This window comes from Ambystoma mexicanum, chromosome 11, assembly GCF_040938575.1.
Source record: "Ambystoma mexicanum isolate Mex_15411 chromosome 11, UKY_AmexF1_1, whole genome shotgun sequence".
Classification (NCBI taxonomy): Eukaryota; Metazoa; Chordata; class Amphibia; order Caudata; family Ambystomatidae; genus Ambystoma; species Ambystoma mexicanum.
In genome coordinates this window covers 954,340,825-954,361,289 of record NC_090934.1, presented here as the reverse complement: position 1 = coordinate 954,361,289, position 20,465 = coordinate 954,340,825, and the positions used below count along the sequence as shown (strand labels likewise).

Genomic DNA, 20,465 nt, shown 5'->3' with positions numbered 1-20,465 from the left:
CCCAGCCTCGGCCTTGATGCTCAGGACCTCTGCCAGAACTCCAGCTTCAGGGAGCTTCTGGTGTGGCTGGGGGATACCAAGGTATTCTGACAAATCAGCAACCCTGTCATGAAAGGCTTTGGTTGATGAGGGCATAGCCTGCTCCTCCTTGTCTGTCCTGCTGGTCCACTGTCCCCGGGGGGGGGGGGGGGGGGCAGGCAAGGAGCTCCAGTGAGCCTCGGGGGCTCCTCAGCGGTGGGGGTCTGGGACCGCACCAGTGTTGCTGGAGCCTCCGTACTGGACTGCTGTGGCGGTGGCGCCTGAGGAGGCATGAGGTGCGTTGCTGGGGGCTGCGCCGTGGTGCCGGCGGCAAAATGTCTTTAATAATACCCTTCTTCCCCCCCCCCCCCCCCCAAGGATGGTGCCCATTTGAGGGGGAACGTATGAGTGACACGAACTTGTCAAAGAACCTGTCCTCACAGGCTGGCTGAGAGTGGTCTTGCGTGGCAGGAGGGGGCAAACATGCCATCTGTCTGCCTAGCCCCTGTCCGTACATGGGGATATTGTACCCAGCCCCCGGGATGTTGAGATAAGACGTGGACCAGGTGTCAGTGGTGCCCAGTCTGTACTGCGAGCCAAACTTCTCCTTTGTTGATCGATGGGTTGACGGGCTACCGCACCCGCCTGCAAGGCTTCCTACCTTTGTTGCTCAGGAGTGGCAGCCATCTTGTCTTGAGCTGTTGCCATTTTGTCCGCGCCTTCAGCACGTGGACCCGTAGGTGGCATGTTCCCGGGCTGGGCCTGCATGCTCGGCCTGCATGCTCAACTGCACCGGCTCTGCCCTGCAGTGCACCTCAGGTGTGCATCCGGTAGGCAGTAAGACCTCGGCCTCCCGGCCGGTAGTGCTGACCCTGCGTGAAGGCGCACCCTCGGGTAAGGACCCGGTATCAGGGCAATGCCCCTTGTGGGCGTGGAGCTCACAGGCACATTGGCTGCAGGACCAGGAGGGCCCTTGGACCCCTCAGCCGTCAATAGCTTTCAGTAAAAACCATCAAACAGTTAATGCAATAAAACAAATCAACATTTGACTAACAATAAATCGCATCCATATAACAAAATTAGATCAAACACATTGTATTAAAAGCCCAGCGAATACCTTACAGAGAGGGACAATAATAAGAAGCCTTACAATTAATTATGTGAACTCAGTTACGTGTTTGCCGATAAAAACGCTGTTCTCTTTTTCCAGGCACTTCTCATGCAACTAAACATCATGCTTTCTTTGAATTATTTTTTTTTTGCAAAAATGGAATGCGCTATAAGTGCTCATTATACTTTCAAGAGTGGCTTCAACCAGCGGGATCTTAATGCTTTGTATAATGGGAAAATGAAAATGCAGAACTGTTTCATCAGTTGATTTGCAATAGTGACATTGCGTTCATTAACCCCCTCCCTTCCCCACCGCATTTACAAAATAACCTAATCAGCATGACCAACACACACAATTTCAATAAAAGCAAGCGATTCTTGGCATCCCATCTATCAATATTAGGCTCGAAAACGTTAGACTCTTATACTCGCAGATATGCTATAGTAAAACAATATTTAAGGGATTTAAAAAAATGTTCTAGCTAGCTCTTAATTAGTGGAATTTAGATCGAGGACTTGTTTTGGATTGTGCAACATTTGGAACTGTGGACAGTACCAGAGGCTTTGACTTGTTGGCAGGATTAGAGATGCATGTTTGAAAAATAGGTTCTCTTGTTGTGATGATTATTTCCAGTCAGGCACATGTCGACACGCTAGGAATTGCTTCCCAAATAAAAACAGGGATTATTTTAAATGCATTAACAGCACCGACACTGAACAATATTTGGCCTTTAAATCAGTAGCATATAACACCGAAGGAAGTATGTGGGAGGTTGGGGCGAATAAATTGCCAGCAGGGCAAGAGTGGGGCAAGATGACAAACATTATTACATCATTCAAAAGGCAAGCAAAGTGAAGACATGTGGGAAAGGTTTGGTCCATAGGGCCAGGTCTCCACAGTACACCTTCACATGCAATGTTGTAATTTACAGAAGCCACAGTCTAGCAAACCTAAAGCCAAAGAGACACCACTCAGAAAGTGGAAGAGACACTGAGCAGTAGCAAGAAACAGCAGACAAGTAGACCCACATGGTGAAAAGCATAGACATTTTTCCAATGAGATGACAATGACCTTTTAATGCCCCACACAAGGTATGGCTTTATGTGCTGGATGCCTCTGAAGCGGATTTCCTCCAGTCCAATCATAATTGACAATTTGGCACAACATTAAACCAAGATCTTTATCAACTAAAATGGTTTCTTAGTTGCTTGCCAAGCTCTGCGGCTTGGCTATGGTTGATAAGCCAAGCACTCTGTTCCTTCAAGATTTTCCATCTTTAGCACAAAAGCACCTTCTTTCACTATTCAAGTTGTTCTAGGAGACTAGTTGTGGATTGGAGGCATAAACTAATGTCTCGTGGCATCAGGATGCAATATGTTGCAATGGCTGATGGAGTGACATTCTTGAATACTTCAGCACCTTTTGGGTTTCACCAATTATAACCTTCAAGACATTTTCCATCCTTGCCGGATTTACAAGTACATATAACACAAGCAGGCAAATTATTTTCTTTTGTCTATTCAAGGTGGCAATGGGTAATAACCATGCTTACTATTGCTATGTGCCAGCATAGACTCATCTGTCCTTCTGGCACTATTGGCACCAGTATTTGCACTGCAGTGTTGCTCGTTTTGCTGGCTCTCTAATCCTGCGTGCCTGCCATGCCTTTTTGGGAGTGCGCAGCCAGCTTTTTCCTACTTCTGCCATGCTGCTTAGATGGGTATGGAGCTTGTTACTGACCTTGCTATCTGGACACTAAGGGCAGACGCCAGGGTTATCAGACTGCCAGCTGGCACCGTCAGTTGCCAATGGGGAAGATGCCCAAAACAAGTTGAGGGTTGCCATCCAGAAATGCCTACAAACTCCACTGAAAGAATTAGGAAAAAAACGCCTGGGTGTTATGAGGTTATGTAGCTTTGCAGTATACAATTCAGAGAGACAGGTCAGTGAGCCGGCATGTCTCGACACTTCATGTCTTGCTTTTATCACCTGCATTACCACTTCAGTCTATTCCTCCTCTTCTTTCTTTTCTGTTACGTCTCCCTTCCTCCCCCTTCCTTATCCGTGCGTCAGTACAGAATTCCTCTCTAGATCGTTTCATCTTCATCTCAATGTTGCAGATCACTGTAGTTCTTCTGCATTGGCTTTTCCCTGGTTACCCTTCCACCGCTCCAACTGGAAGCTTTACAAAACCGCTGGGCGTGACCAAGGTTGTAAGGAGAGTAGGTAGGCTGTACCATCAAACCTGAAGAGGGTAAGCCAAGTATTCAAACACACCAAGCCAATGATACTTACAATATTTTGGTCATCGTTCAACCTTTGGTGGATATACTGCTTTCCAATACACAGCTTTTGAGTGTTGGCTCAGAATACAACAGCTGAACTTGATGGCTCCTGCCACACTTTCTAATATGGGTGCAACAAATAGGCAAGTAAACGGCAATCCATATTCTGTTGGTTGTAAAATGATCCAACCAAGTCACCATTCTGTGATGGGGGTCACTACCTTTCATCATCTTGCTGTGAATGCTTCATGTGAAAGCCTAGCACACAAGAATGAATTCTGATCTTGTCAAAGGGAAGAGGGCTGACATACTTCATGAACAGTTTAATAAAGTGCATGCTTTTTCAGTATATATTTTTTCCCCCTAATTCATCCTAGTTCCATCTACATACATTTTTGATAAGCCCTGTAGAAATGAAAGACAAGTTGGTACTATGGTCTATAACAAAGGGGGTGTGATGCAATGACTGGATTTTGAAGTCTTGAAGGTTGTTTAATCAGCACCAAAAAAATCTATTGCACCCTTTGACCACTTCTCAGCTACATGGTGGAAGTTAATTATGGCTGAACGCAAGAAATGCTTGCTTCCAAATTAAACCACCCCTGCAGTAAAACCATCTGAAGTGAATAGCGGTAGCTTTACAATATACATGATCAATCAACTAACAAAGCTTTTAGGGGAGTACGTTGTGTAGACTAACAAAAGAAGAATGTATGGTGAGTAATCTACTATGAGGCCTCGGGACAACAAGCTAAATAACAATACCTTCAAGCTGATATCAGTCCAATAGATTCGGTTATCAGACACATCGAAGTCCAAAGCAGAAGCCTCCTTGACACCAGTTAGTGGAATGGCTACATCATTGTTGTTAGTCTCCAGGGAAATACGATGGATGGCGGCTCTGCTGGTAAATACCAGAAAAGCTTCTGGAATGATGCAAGTCCTCATGTCGCTCAGCAGCTCCAATCCAATCGGGCAGGCACATCTGGTGTCCTGGGGGGTAAAAAAGCACAGGTGGCTGCATCCTCCATTGTTTTCTGCGCAGGGATTTGTACCTGAAAAGAAAGACATCCAATTAGTGTCCGAAAAATAATCATATGCAGAGATATACATATGTGTTGCTAAACTCTTGGGGAATTCAGTTATTTCAAATCGCCTGTAAACAGTGAACACTCAATTTGGACAAGAGTGCATCCATCATACTAGGATAAAAGAGCAGAAGTTTCATTGACATGAAAAATAAAATCCTGTAATTAAGCGGTAATGACAGATTGTTAAGGCGTTTCCATGTCTTCTTCCCGTGGGCAAAACTTCAAATCTCCAGACAAAACAATTGGGTCTTAATCCAAAAGGGAAATAAAAAAATAAAATAAAAAAATAAGCATACTTTTCACCTTCTTTCGAATGATTTGAAACAATGAGGCACCATGACAGTTGAAGGTCCAGTGCTAATACACAGTAAATAATAGATGTTCAAACACCAATGTCAAGGAAAAAATTAATAAATAGAAAATTACAATTCCTGGATGACTAGTTACGTTATCACCAGGGATTGCTTTTAGTGGGATAGTAGGATGGTGAATCCTGCAAGATAGAGTCAAAGAAAACGCTTGGAATGGCCACAAATAACCGTTGGTCAACAGAGTATGTTGTGCGTAATTGGAACACTAACTTCAGTTACCGTTTCTGGTTGTGAGGGTACTAGGTATTCCTCAATACTGGCAAAGAAAGGTGCAGGTTAAGCATAACTCATTTTGTTGAGCTGGTTTGGGGCTATTTCGAGAGACAGATGTCTGTCTCCCCTGAGGGATATTTGCAAACTTCAAAAAGCCACAAGAAAGGAACCCTTCACTTAGGAGTAGGATAGAAAAGGGAGACAAGAGTGGCTATATAGGGGAAGAAGGCGAACCACACAGCAGATCTGGGAGGATGGCAGAGGAATACAAATGCTGGGAGGTGAGGAGGGAAGGACAGACACATCCACACACCACAGTCCATTGGGGGGCAGGGGGAGAGGCCGTAAGAAGATGAAGCACAAAACTAGGAGAGGTGGAGGTAAGGAGCATACTCAAGGCCTAGTGTAGAGGGGGACCCACCATCATACCGGATACGGAGAGGAGAGTGGTCGGTCTGCCGGCCAGAGAAAGGTGGGGGAGAACGCCAATACCCGAATTGGAGATGAAAATTAACATGGCATTGCGGCCGGAGGGGTTGGAAGAAAAGTCTAGGGAAAGAGCCAGCCTGCAGGCCAGGGATGATCAAAGGATTGTTTATCTCTGTGCCCAAATTCCTTGAAGGTTTCTGCATGAGTCAATAATCAAGAGTCATGTAAGATGCACTCCAGTGATACAATATTTCTTTATTGCCTACAATCACAAAGAAATTATAATCCATTTCTTATCAGCCGAGGAGGTTATTTGCTAGCCAACTATGCTGTATCATGCTTTGCTATATTATTACAAATAGTCCATTCCTCAAGATTTATTAAACATTTCTGATATATCACACTTAAACTAGATTTCTTATGTAGTGCTTTGACATTCTGTCACTCAGTTGAAAAGTCTAGATAAAGTGGTGAAGCACTCAAACTGCTTTTTAATGCAAAGAACACTGTTCCATGTTAGGACAGTTTTTCTAAAGTCCAACAAAGGGCTTCATAAAACCAAACATCTGTGTCGGTACATAAGCTCCTCTTTGTATAAGGCTGTACCACCTGAGAATGTTGGTAGCATGGACAGAGCATCCAGGCTCATTTTAAGAGAGAGAGAGAGAGAGAGAGAGAGAGAGAGAGAGAGAGAGAGAGAGAGAGAGAGAGAGAGAGAGAGAGAGAGAGAGAGAGAGAGAGTAGCTTGGTACTAAGAAATTGTAGCATACATATGGTGCATTAAAACACTTAAACATCATGTATTGTAAACATACAGGGTTTATTTAAATACAACGAGGCCAAGATAAATCTTGGGCAATTAAGTACTAAGCAAACACTATAACATCATATAAACACATTCATAAAAAACAACTCAATACCTATGGTATGCACACCAAAGTGTGCCCTTATTTAGAGGAGCATGAAGCGAGTCAAGGTGAGACAAGCCGAAGGTTATACATTCAGGATAGTAATCTACTATTCTTGGGGAATAAGACCAGGTTAGTTACTTTTAGATTACAAGAAGCAGTTTAAGGGTACTAGCCCATGTCAGTCATGCAAAGACACTCAGTTACAGAAATCGCGTAATAAACCAACCCAGTTACAGACCTTAGAACAGATATTACTTTGTAGAACACAGTTCAGAGCTAGTAATGTAACTCATAAGTTCAGGAGCTACTCAATGATAAGTATGAACACTCAAAAACAATTTTAGAATGCACTAAGCAATTCAGGGAAAGCAAAACCCAATTACACTTTAAAGAAAGACGCAATGTATTTCAAGGTAAGTAATTAACCTATTGGTACATAACTATCCGCTACCCAATAGCTAGTTATACCCAGTGTACTTTTAAGAAGTGTATACTATAATTTCCAAGGTACGTAAGAACTTTATGAAACTATACATTTTTAAAAATGTTATTTGCTTTGTTACAAACCTTTAAAAAAAAGGATCAGAAAACATTTTTCAATCTTTCCGTATCTGTTATGAAACTATTTTAGAAGAGCAGTAGAGCAATTCTGGGAAAGCACAACCCAGGGTTACAAGTTTAGAAGAGCAACAGCTATTGAAGGTGAGTAAGACCTATATACTTTTAAGAGGGGCTACAAGCAACTCATAAGACAAGTACCGTATGTTCCGGCGTATAAGACGACTTTTCAACCCAGGAAAATCTTCTCAAAAGTCAGGGGTCGTCTTATACGCCGGGTGTCGTTTTATAGGGCGGGTGCTGAAACTCGGTCTATATTTTAACTGGAAAAGTTGAGGGTCGTTTTATACGCCCAGTTGTTCTATACACCAGAACATACGGTATTAAATTCAAGACTGTTTTAGAACTGTAAAAAGCAGATCAGGGAAAGCAGAACCCAATGGAACACTTTAAGATGAACACAATGTCATTCAAGGTAGGTAAACCCTATTGGTAAGCTTTTACACTCATTCAGTTAAGAGTAATAGAACAGAAGCAATACTTATTATGTGGAACTCTATTCAAAAGTAAGCAAAGCAACTTCGATACTTTTACATGAGACTGCTTAAATAGTAGTGGCTCGTGCCCACAAGTGTTGCAGGAAAATGACAGTAATGCCAGTTCCACTGTTTACACAGTACTGTCTTGCACCACCAATTGTTACAGTATTTAAGTACTTTTACCATGTTATAACTTCCAGACAGAATCCTCATCATGAAAGTCCTTCCCTAGTCTATAGTATGAGTTTAATCAGAGGCAGAAGGGGAGCCTTAGTGGTCTAGGAGTCAGCTGTAGGCAGGGTCCAGTTGCAGGAAAGTCGGCGTTCCAGAAGATATCTTCTTTAACAATTAAGTATTAGCTTCAGAGTTAATTAAAAGTGTTCAGGGACTTCCGAGAAGGCTCCCCCCATATCCGTTCCAGCATTAGGCCTGGGCAAGTGGTATGGGCAAACTCCCAACCACACAAATCACCCACTCAGCCTCACAGATTCACACATGACTTAAGGTAATTATTACCCAAGCCAACACAGTACCTTAGGAGAAAAGAAGAGCTTCTGGGAGGATGCCTTCCGGGTGCAGCAGCACATGACTCGGCCCCTGGATTATTGGTCTGGACACTGGATGGAAGAGGCTTCCAGCAAAGGTTTCTTCAGAGATTCTCACGTCTCTGTGGATCTGGCAACCTTTTAAAAGGTAATCTAAGAACGAATATCGCTGGTCGGATTCTCTTCACCAATTTCCTCCTGCACTTGGTGAGGGGACTTCAAGGATTCCAGCAGTTGACCAGCAGGAGTTGACCTGCGTTTTACCCGAGGCCTGTGTGCAGAAGCAAGCCGAGGGAAGCTGGAGAAAGGAACATTCTCCATCAATGAGACCAGTTCCAAAACACCTATGCTGAGGAAAGGTGTGGATCCTGAGAGTACCTGTGGTAGCAGTAGCAAAGGAAAAGTCGTCGAGGCAGCCCAAAGTCGAATGAAGGACCGTACTCCAGAGCAGCAGAAATTCCATGCCGGTAACTGTAACCAGCTGAACTTCATTCATGTTGAAGGTAAAGCGAGTGAAAGCCTTTGTAGTTGTGGGAAGTTTTGTCAAACAAAGGGAAATGAAGTATGTGCTTACCGACCAAAAAATGAAGTGCTCACGTGTGAATAAAGTCTTTCTTTTACCATTGTTACTTTTAAATCTTTGACCGGAGCAGTCGCATGTCTCCTATTAACAGAGCGAACGGTATAGTAACAATCGTATAAGCAGTAGCAGACTTTCCCCAATGAGTTGCAAGGAAACCTCACTTCAGAGAGGCTGCGTATGCAATATTCTGTATCCGGATCATTGTTAAATACGAATGCTGTCTTTGTAAAAGGCAACGAAAGTAGCAAGCTGAGGTTTACCATCAAGAAGTCATTGCGTGTGCCTAATATCGATTGTGAAGTGAACATTAACTCTTGTAACATCCTACATGTAAGGTTTCTAAACTCAGAAGCAGAACAAGCTTTGCCCAAGCCAATAGGGATAACCTTCCAAAGAGGAAACCAGCAAAAATGAGCTTGAGCACGTTGTCTTGAAGTTGTTGAAGCTGATACTAATGCAGGGTCCTCTGATACAAGGGTGACAAAGGCATATGAAACTCAAACATGCATCAGTAAAGCTGACAGTGTGGCGGTCAGAAGGTGAAGCAGATTATGTGGTAGCTACAAGACTGAGGAAGGACAAAGTCTGCCCTTTCTGGTAGAGTGGAAAGAAGAGTACCTTGCCAACCTGTAAATGTCGAAGATTCTTGTGTAAGTTTCCCAATAATATTTCCACAATATCAAATTGTAGCAGCAGAAGTTGAACTGTGGTTGTCTAGAATTTAGTCAAAAGTGTTACATGTTGAAGAAGTTGAAGTAGAAGCAGACTGCGAGAAAGACGTCTGCTCTCACAGTAAGCCTGATTAAAGGAAGTTGTCACAGAGATAGCAATTTCCTTAAAAGAAGCATCCTGACAAATTGCATACAAGTCGCAACAGAAAATAAAGTTGTTGTTAAAGTGAAAGTGGCATTTTTGTTTTTGAACTTTAACCAGGATTACCACTAGGCTCATTTTGTTAATGGAACTTTGAAAAGTGAGCTTTTCGTCCAGAGAAGAAGAAACCGTTGCCTGTGGATTTTTGATTGAGTGACTGTTTTCTTTGGAACTTTTCAAGAACTGATTCGAGACTGTTTTCCTTGGGAAGAATTGACTTTGGACATTTCTGGGGGGGGGGGGAGGGAGTGGAATCTGCCCAGAGCAAGCAAAAGTCAACCAAGACCTTAATTGTTTGGTAATCTTTTATTAATGTTATTGTTGCTTTATTTTGATGGTTGGATTGTTAAGTGTGAGGGTTCGTTTTTTGTATGCTAGGAGGTTTTCCCTTAGATCTTAGAATAGGTAGGGAATCCCTTGGTAGAGTGGGTTTATGTATTGTTTCATTTCAAAATAAAATGTCAAACCTTGAAAACTCTAAACTCCGCCCTGAGACTCACATTACTGACTCCTCACACACCTTCGATCTTTTAGTTGAGGCACAGAAACCCCCTCGTAGGGACAGGGATAACAAGTTTTCTTTTCTCTTTTTCACTGAATAAAGGTATTTACCCACAAACATGCCACCTTTGTGTCAGCCTCCTTCTGCACCCTCACAAAGATCATTACTGTTCAGATTCACATGCTTTGCATAGACTAGCTATCAGCACCTGACGAAGGCGGCGGGTGAGCTGAAGGAACAGTGGAAACAGATGCGTTAGCATTGCATGCAGATCCACACAACAGTGGTGTGAACAGAACTGCACATTGCTGCCTTGCAAATAGCATCTAAAGGAATGTTTGCAATAAAGACTAGCACTACCAAAGTGTTGTGCGAGTCTGCTTTGGGAGCGAAGGGAAGACATGTATGAGAAAAATGAATACAACAAACTCAACCTAGCAATGGTGGATTTAATGACTGGGATAACCTTACCCTCTTTCACAGGATAAAGGTTTTCAATATTTAATAAAGTATGTGATACAACAAGCAAATATACAAATCTAAAATATTTACCAAACTTAATTACACATTATTAGCATACTTTTGAAGAGAATCAATAACAAGTCCTGCTTTTTCTAAAAATAAAGTTTATATGTTTAAAAATATAAATTGTCAGGATTTTATATCAATGGTTCAGCAATCAAATGTATAATATCAAACAGGAATAATCTTTTTCAAGCTCAGTGATCTTCATCCAAAATCACTCCTTTAAGATTTACGACAGAGCCAGCTCTCGTGGATTATACATACTGATCAGATCCTTAGCAAACTGCACATCAGCAGTAGGTTATGCTGGATGCATTCAAAGTGCAATCTTATAGAGAAGGAGTACTACTTAGAGCAGTGAACAAGAAGAATACATTATCACGGGAACAGTTAAAAGATTAAACGCTCCAGGTTCACTTAACTACTTACTCCAAAACAGAGTTAAGATTAAAGAATCGTACAAAACATTTATAAATTCTTGTGAGGAATGAGTTATTCAGTCAGCTCTTTTCAAGGCCGCTTACATTTTCATACATAAATCATGGCTCCATTAGCAGACTACTTGTGAAAGCAGACCAACCAGGAGTAGGCAAACTATCTAAAAATGCCAAAGTGAGGGGAATTTTTAATTCCCTCTGTCAGCATTGTAAGCATTTGTTTAAAAGCAGTAAGTTGAATCATCCCCATACTGGCATAACAATTTATTTAAAACACTATGCAACACGTAATTCTGCAAATGTGATGTATGTGATCTGATGCCGGTGGCATGTATTATGTAGGTATGATAACTCGTCAACTTGAATACAGATGAACCGAACATAAATCAAATGTTAGCGTGCAGGACACCAAGTTGCCAGTGGTAACACACTTCAGTCGATCACAGAATACAATAGCTCAAAATAATGCATTGTTTTAGAAGTGGTACACCTTTTCTGTTGGCAAAGACAGCATGCTTTGGTTGACAAATTATCACTTTTGCCAAAAGGCATGAACTCTGAAAATGAGGAGTGAAGCATGGCATTTATATTCCATTACATTTTTCATATCTCCATTACTACTTTTTTATATGTTTTGTTTAAATATCGAAGTGTATAATTTTGGGAACATGATTATCAACTTATTTTCATGACATTTGTTCGAATTTGGGGCTATTACATTTTTAGAGTTGAAGGTAGAAGGTTTTGATTTGAAATCGTATTTTGTGGTTATTCAGGGTCAGAAATACTATGTTTTAGGATTGCAGTATTGTTTAAACATATGTTTCTTGAACTTGTGTTATTAATTCACAGTTCTAGGTCTCTTTCATACTCTGATGCTGTTCCTCGCCTTACTTGTTTCACACCCCTGCAGCACTATCTGAAATGTTGTCAGGCCTAGTAAGATAGCCGCTTGTTTTGTTCCTCTCCCCCTTCTCCTTCCCTCTCACTCTCCTTATGTAACTTTCCGGCTCTACCAGAAATGTCGCCAGGCCTAGTACAGTAGTTGCCCGTCTGTCTCCCATTTCTTTCTTATTTGTGTTTTAGCACTTGCACTATCTGAATGGCGCTAGGGCGAGTATGATAGTTAATTTTTCCCATTCTTGTTGTTCATGGCCTGTAAGAAGATTTTGATTTTTCCCTTGTTCCCTCCCTTGTTGTGAAGCGATTTGTAACACATTGTCTATAGGCGCTATGCAAATAAACTATATCATCATATATTGAGTAGAGTGTACACGAGGAACACCATTTCCATGTCATCTTTCTTATATGTAAAATGCTGCACACTGGATCATTTTTCCACCTTAAGTCATCTAAGGAACTGCATAATCAAGATTCTCGCAACTTATTATTTTGCTTCATAATTTCATTGTATTTACTAATGTAATAAATGTAGGTTTGAATTTGACTTTCTTGGAGGAGTCTACTAGATAGTTTATATTCTGTCCAGTTTTAATCGAATAATGCATGGATTGTTTCAACATTGGAGACATGGAGTTTTTCTAAAACTCCACAATTGTGAGTGTTACTAGTGATAAGGTAAATAGGAGCAATATCAGTTTAGGATACTGCCATATCAATATCAATCTCTCGCTCTCTCTCCAACTACTGGTGCGATACAGACATTGAGATGCTTGGAAATGATAATGGTTTGTTAGTTGAATTATCTGGGGTATTGAAGAAGCAAGCGATTATTGTTTTCGTTTACTAAATTATAATTATTTGTTTATATGCCTGAAATTTACATAGGAAGTCAGGGATGATTCTCCCAAAAGATTTTTTTAAATAGTAGACCTGAAACGCATTGCGAAGCAACAGCTAGCAACATACCTTGATGGATATGAACTATTGATATTTCTGATTCTTTGACAACACAGGTGAATTTATTGTTTCTAATATTACACATTTGATTGCTGAACCATTGATGTAAAATCCTGATAATGATTTATATTTTAAAGAAATCATTTTTATTATAGAAAAAACACAGACCTGGTTATTGATGGATTGAAAACCATTTTCTGTTCTCCAAGTATTGTGTAGCGATTTATTTTAAAGATTTGAAATTTCTATTTACTTACATTGTGTACCTGGTTAAATATTGAAAGGCTTTGTCCTGAGTGTGTGCCGAGTTATCCCTATCCAAGAGTGGATTGGGTATAAAATAAATATTATTTGAGTGTTTATCGACAGGTTTCCCCTATAAACCCTTGCACTGATACCATTATACATTATTTTAACAATATAATTAATATTTTGAGTGCAACCTCTCCCCTGATAAGGATTGAATTACTAGCTCACCACCTCTTCATGTGGCAAAGGAAACAAAGAACTGGCTTGTTATACAGAGTCTTTTGTTTTACTTCAGTAGAACATTGCTGCTCTATGTATCGAAAGTGAACTGTTTTCTCACCACAGATTAGTGCATTTGGGAAGAAGACTGGCAGTTCTATAGATAAGTTTATATGAACGTTTGTGATGTATTGAGGGGAGATAGGAGTTCTAAAAAACACCTTGTTTGCTAATGGTGAAGAATGGCTCATCCATTGAAGCGACGGTAGCTTGCTTACCCTTCTGATTTATGATGTAGCGATGAGGAACGTCACCTTGTAGATGAGCTGCTTTAGAGACGCATTGTGCATTGGCTGAAAAGATGACCCATTATTTTGTGAAGGACCGTGTGTAGATTTCAGGCAGGCAGTCGGGGGTGGGGTGCGGTGCACAACTGGTGGTTAAACACACTTTACTCCTTCCATAAAACATTGACTTTCCATGATATCCTTTGTTGAATGGTAGTGTATGCTGCCAGTGCTGCTAGATGAACCTGAAGCAAGTTGGCAAATGTGCCAGAGTCGAGGTAAAGCAAGTAGATGACAATATCTGTTAGAGAACATCCTATGGGATTGATGTGTTTCTTTGTGCACCAAATGCCAAGTCAATGCCACTTAGCGAAGTAGCACGGTTTTTAGTTTGGCCTTTGTACCTCATGCAGTATCTCCATACATTGTGGAGGCAGGTGTAAAAACAATTACCTCAGGATCTAGACTATCAAGTTCAGTTTGTGGATTTGGATGGGTTATCTGCAGATGTTGATAGAGTAGGACATGGGTGCAACTTTATTGGTGGGTATAATGACTTGCACAGGAGGAGGACTTACCACAGGCAACGAGTATCTGGCTTAAGCTCTCCTATAATATGTGAATCACCTGGCGAAGTAAAGGCCTTGGTTGGTGGGTTGGGGCTTTGCATATGCAAATATCCTTGACTATTTAATCCATAGTGTGTTGCGTAGGGACCTGTGTTGTCCCTGGACCTTTTGAGTTCTCTTTTGTAGCAAACAGATACATTTCTGGAAGCCCCCAAGGTGTGAAAATCGATTTGAGTAGGTTTCCGTTGAGTTACTATTTGTGTTCTTGGACCAACACTTTGTTTAAGCTGTCTGCTTGACAACTAAGCACTCCTGGAACGTCTTGTGCATGAATGAAGATGTGTTTGCTTGTGACTAATTGCAAATTTGTTGCGTGCAAATCCTTGTGTTCTGTCTTGTTTGGTTATGTAAAACATCCACTGTGTTTCAACCAATGTTCCCCAACTTAAAAAAAATAAAAAAATAACGTTTTTAGTTAAGTTATCTGCCCATTCTGTTGTATCCCACACATGCTTCTGTCACTGTGCGCTTTTTGTTTAACTTGATACCACTCTCCTCTTCCTTCTCGTCATTTGATTAAGTAAACTACAACAGGCTTTTCTCCTGAGCTTGACTCAATATGTGTGTGAGCGGGCTGTGCTTTTGTAATAGAAGTCTTACTTTGAGATTTCTGCTTGCAAACAAGTTTGTTCTTTCTGAGCTTTACTTTCAAAGTACCTTTGTGCTTCTGCTTCAACGCTTGTTGTGCTCAAAATCTTTATCTGGTCAGACTTTGTAGCTTTCAGAGCAGACCCTGATGTGCTTCCTTTGGAACGGGTGCTTTCAGCCTGTGTTTGGGCGTATGATTTGAAGCAGTCTCATGGTAGACAGGCGTCTTCTTCGCAGCCCGCATTCATGCCTTTGGAGCTGGAGGGCCGACTGCGAGTATTTACCCTCGATAACCTCCTTTTGTGGCAGCCATGGTCGATATTTCCCTCGGCACTCAATCGCTCAACTTCGATAACCTCACTGGAGGCTCAGGTATCGCTCTGCTCCTCTCCCTCTCCCTCTTCCCACCAGCCTGGATAGAGTAGGCTGCAAAGTGCTTGATTTTGCGCTATTCAAGAGTTTTAGGCTTCAAGCATTTGCACGCCAGACACTTACCCTCAGTGTCATCCCTATGAAGGCAATTATTATACATCTTGTATGTATCCTTCCAAAGGAATTGTGTTACACTCAGGGTAAACCTTAATTGGAGTTCTCAGTGGATGATTAAGTAAATCGATGTCAGCTGTAAGTATGATGTGAACAGGATTTAGAGGCATTCGAATGGAGCCTAAAAATGACCCTTCCCAAACAGTCCCTATTGTATGCCTCGCCACTTGCTGGATTCATCAGGCGGCTTTGAGGATTCATTTCGGTATTAGACCCTACAAAAAGCCTGCTGTGTCAACTTTGAAACCAATAAGGCAATGAAAAAGGCATTGAATATTTAGTTCGTTTTCTATTCTGCTCGTGTGCGACCAACAAATGGTGAAGAAAAACAATCTGAGGACGTCGACTTTTGAGGGATTAGGAGTACTACACAGGGAAACATGTGACAGGAACTCCAGTCAACATCCTCTTTTGATTTTGACAAAACAACAAACTAAGACCCCAAACCAAAAACACACAACCCCCATCAGTGGTAACCCATGCAATAGGGCTTTACCTAGTCTTCTGAAGCATTGTCAATGTGTGTGTATACACACACACACACAGGATGTCTGGGTCACCTACAGAAAAAAAAAAACACATACTCACCGGAAGCTGTAGAGACAGAGACACTGGCTGCCTTGAGCCCCATTAAATCTGGCAATTGGTCGATTATAATTTCTCTGCTTGCTGTGACCTTGTGAACTCGTTCGATGCTGCGCCTCTGCCAGTCAGTCCAGTAGATGTAATCTCCGAGGAGGGTGAATCCAAATATATGGGGCAGCTTATCTTCCAGTAGGATGCGCCTCATTGTCCCATCAACATTTATAACCTGTGAAGAAAGGACCATCAACAGCTGGAATGCGACCATCATGATGAAAGGTCAGATTGTGACAAGTTCAATATTTGCAGCTTTTAGCAGTGAAAGCCCACACTTGGCTGATCCTGGTTAGTAATACCTGGTCTATGCTGCCACTCATTCGTTGCAACATTTTCAGTAAGTCTGCCCTCCCACCCCAATTACACCTCAAATCAAATACATGACAAAAAAACAATTTTAGTGGATAACAAAGTGTGCCAGCTGTTTTTGGGCCAAAGTTAACTTGCATGCCATCTGTATTTGAGTATTCATAATTCCTCCCTGTTTGCAATGGCAACTTTAACTAACTTTTGGCAGTGGCAAATGTGCCCATAATCTTTCAAAACAGACAGCTTTTCCCTTCAGTGGCAAGTCTGAACAATCTTTAACTCCACGTTGCTGGCCCTTAGGTTCTATGTCCTAGGATTCCTCATGTCCTTCATGATGTGAAAACAGGGGTGTGTGGGAAATTTGGGAGGCGTGAGAGAGAAAGATTTTATAAATCGGATCACAAGGCCCAATCCGTGGAGAAAATGTGGGCCAATCATTGTCACACGGGGACCAGCAAGCACCCTGCCACTCTCCTGTTGATCTACGTACCATAGTTCTGCGGGCTATACTCCGAAACAATGGAGCGAGAACTTCAGCAGCGTTCAGAACATGAACAAATGGGGCTTTATTCCCAAACAAGTCCTTTTTTCCACCCTTCGACCTCACCCTCCCTCTCTGGCCCACCCCCACCACCTGGACTGGACTTTTCCACAACTCCCCTTCCGGTTTTCACCTCCATGCCCACCCCTTTCCTCCCAGGCCTAATTTCGCAACGATTATTGCCTGGCTTCTGGCAGCTTTTTATACTCCTTGTGATGGGGCTTCCAAGCCCCTCCCTTGGGTGGTACAGCTCCCAGGGCGTTGCAATAATTGCTCAGGATGAAATTACTGACAGAGATACCTTATGACACAAGAAAAACACAAGCAGTAAAAAACAAAAAAGAAGAAATTACGTAGAGGGTCATTTTGTGCCTGGCAGTACATTATCAGGCAAAACAGATGCACTCACAAATGTATCGAGATCACCCATTCCTTATAGCAGAATAGAATCCCACTGCAGGTTTGCTTACACCCCACACATTTGGTTGGTACACCACGCAGACACAGTTGAGATGGAATTGGACTAGCAGACGGTCTAGTTTTACCTACCAGCAAAGAAAATGCACCAATTCTCCATAGTGCATTGTGCCCGGGGAGATTGTAAGGGATCAGAAATGTGAGGCAGACAACTTTGTGAAGGTTTTTCAAAAGTTGCCATTTTGTTAACTGAAAGTGTTGGATAAATACCCTGCTATCTTTACCCCGACTAGGATTTCCCACCCTAATATAAACTGAAGGAAACACTAAAAAGGTATCTGTCCCTCACATTTATATACGCATTAAATCAATAAAAATATATATATGGCAGTTTAACAACAAATATAACAGTATAATTTACACCATCATAGCTGTTCTACTCACAACCTGAGCGAACTCCCCTTCCCCAGATTCAAGCAGGCTTGTCTTTAAACGCTCACAAAGGATAAGGAAATCTTGTATTATTACGAAAAAAGGTCCACTTCTGTTCTCTTTCTAATCCAACTTGACAACACACAGTTCAAATTTGGATGCCAAAGGTGATTCACAATTGTTAATAAAGCTTACCTCTTTCCACCTGTAGCCAAGGTCTTGAGACATCTTCTCGTCATCAACAAAGAATATTTAAGCAAAGATCTTGAAACAGTTTCTTAAAGAATGTTGCACAACTTCATTAGTTTCAAAACAAATGTCCATCAGGATATTTTGGCAGCACTTAAGTCTCAGTACTACTTCACCAAGACAATTCAGTGATTCTCCAATTACTTTGCCATAAGCTTCACCTCCACCACAGTACTTCACGAATTTCCACCTGGTTTATTCTCATGTCAGGTTTGTTACTACTACAACTCTGTTCCGGTGTACTCCTGCCAGAACAGAACAAAGGGTTACATAAAGCTCTTGGTCTGGTATACTCCCCTGCCAGCCAAGACAATCTACTGCAGTTCTCCATTCGGGTATACTCCCCTGCCCGAACAGAAACAATTGTTACAAAGTTCCGGGACCTGGTTTACTCCCTTAACAGGCCAGGCTACCAACTCTAAATACTTCTGTGGTATCGGTCAATTTCAAAAGGTTTTAACAATGTCTTCTGCTTCACACCATTAGGCTTGAGAATTCCTTCAAGGGAAACAAGAATCAAAGTGGTGCTATTCACTACATCGACGTGCTTGCCATACACGAGATAGGTAATGCTTTCTTCCTCATGAACTACTTATCAGAAGGGCAGCCCTTCTGCCAATCTTGTTCCACCTTTGTATTGATAACCACATGCTGAGAATTACCATCACTTCTTTGGCTTTGCCAATGTGGGTTTAAGACGTTCTCTACTCCTGGGCAAATTTCTTCACACACTGTCATGCTCAGTTATCTTCTTTTGGTTTCAGCAACCCTGGTTGTTTATCAATTACCTTAGTGCGCGTACCTTTTGTCTTTGGAAATACTGGTTTAAGTTCCCTTCTCAAGATATTGCCGCTTCGTGTGGTGGATGTTATTACCCACTATATAACAATCACCTCCTTCATGTGGGATCTTTAAAGTCTCTTTATGCCAACTGCTTTGGTTCACATCAGCTTGGTATGCATCACAATCATTAATTTGGTTTACATCAGTTTGGTATTCAAAAGGTAGTCTGGATTCAGGCAAAGGGCAGTCACGGAGCGCTCTGGGGTTACAATATAACTGTGGGTTTGGCATGTGCATCAGTGCACCTCACTGCTTCCAGCACGTCTGCGTGGCCTGGCAACCTCTCCTGCACGGACTCCCACATCTCACGCCTGCTACTTTCAGATTCCTCGCGGCTCCCCCAGGGATCTGGTGCTCGCCTACCACCAGTGAACGCTTCACAAAGACGAAAGCTACAGAAAGGTGCGCTTTGCACTGTGTGACCTCTGCAAATGAAATTGCGACCCCATACGACCTTCTCATGACCGGCATCAATTTCTCTCGTCGCTCTGGTCCGGGCGTCCTGGCTCTTCAGCGATTGTTTTCTCTGCTGCTTCGTGGAGATTTCAAAACTCCTCCACATACTACTACTGCTCTCCTGCTGCTGCTTCGGCTTCCTCGCCTTCTGCTAATGGCCTGCACCTGAGGGGGCCTTTTACACCTCTCAGCCACCATTAGGTGTGGGTTATCGACCTTGATGGGCTCCACTTTTCAACCTTGTGCCTCTGCAGCCATCTTCTTCGTCCCAGTACTCTGGGAATTCTGGGACTCGAAATTCACAACACAAAAGTTTGTTTTCTTAATATTTTTCCAACCAAGTTCTTTTCTCTCTTTAAACATATTCCTTAAAGAAGTATCATTATGATAAAAAAGATAGGTTTGGTTTTGCTGAGGGTTAAGGTCCCGCCCACCCCCCGCTATTTAAATTGGTAATTTTTAAATACATCTCTGCAATCTTTTTCCTGGGACGCGTAGGGTTTATTTCTGGGTGTGCTATAAATTTCGCAAGCGCTTTCCTCACTTTTAATACATGACCGGTTATAATTGTCTTCACTCACACGGTTACAATTAACTTAAGGGAGTAACCTTTCTCTTTGACAACACGCCATTATATGTGCTGGCATTAATGCTATTCCCTTCCTTGAGGTAGACAAGTACCGTGTTGCATCCCATGAAGTCCTCCTTTTTCCCTGGGGCCCTTCTCCTCCCAGGTGATTCTCCCGGTTAACAGTGCCCCCACTGTCAGGATCAGGAAGCGTCTGCCTTTCCCTGGCCACCCGAGAGGAGACTTAAGGTAGACTTTTCGTGAGGGCTCCATAGGATTCATCACAAGATCCTGCAAGGTCAGATGCCATCTTTGCTGTGATCTGCGTGGACTTGCCATATGAATATGATGACCAAGCAGATAAACCAAGTGTTTTAGCAGACATCCAATAACCCCCAGATGTCTCTCTGCCCAATGCAGATATGGATCAGAAAGCTTAACGCCAGTCACAGCATCAACCATAAGGTTTCCTTTAGCCATTTTAACAGGGTAAAAGGGTCTTTGTGAATTTTCCTATCAAAAATAAAATTAAAAATGTTGCCTACGAAATGCAGAAATGGAAGCAGAAGGTCCTCCACGAAAGGTTTGAGCTATTTTACAATGGGGGTTGGTACATAAGTAGGTGTCAAAGATGGCTCAAAT

General features: G+C 42.1%; 1 protein-coding gene across 3 annotated transcripts in view; it reads right to left on the bottom strand.

The window, feature by feature from the left end:
* The window catches only part of LRP5 (LDL receptor related protein 5), a 680,976-nt gene that overhangs the window by 133,352 nt on the left and 527,159 nt on the right, over nt 1-20,465 (bottom strand). For all 3 annotated transcript variants that reach the window (XM_069624105.1, XM_069624104.1, XM_069624103.1), the window contains exons 8-9: nt 15,958-16,180; nt 4,180-4,469 (exon numbers count right to left, since the gene is read on the bottom strand). In XM_069624105.1, the coding sequence (XP_069480206.1) occupies nt 4,180-4,469; nt 15,958-16,180 (513 nt within the window). The remainder of the gene's footprint in view (nt 1-4,179; nt 4,470-15,957; nt 16,181-20,465) is intronic.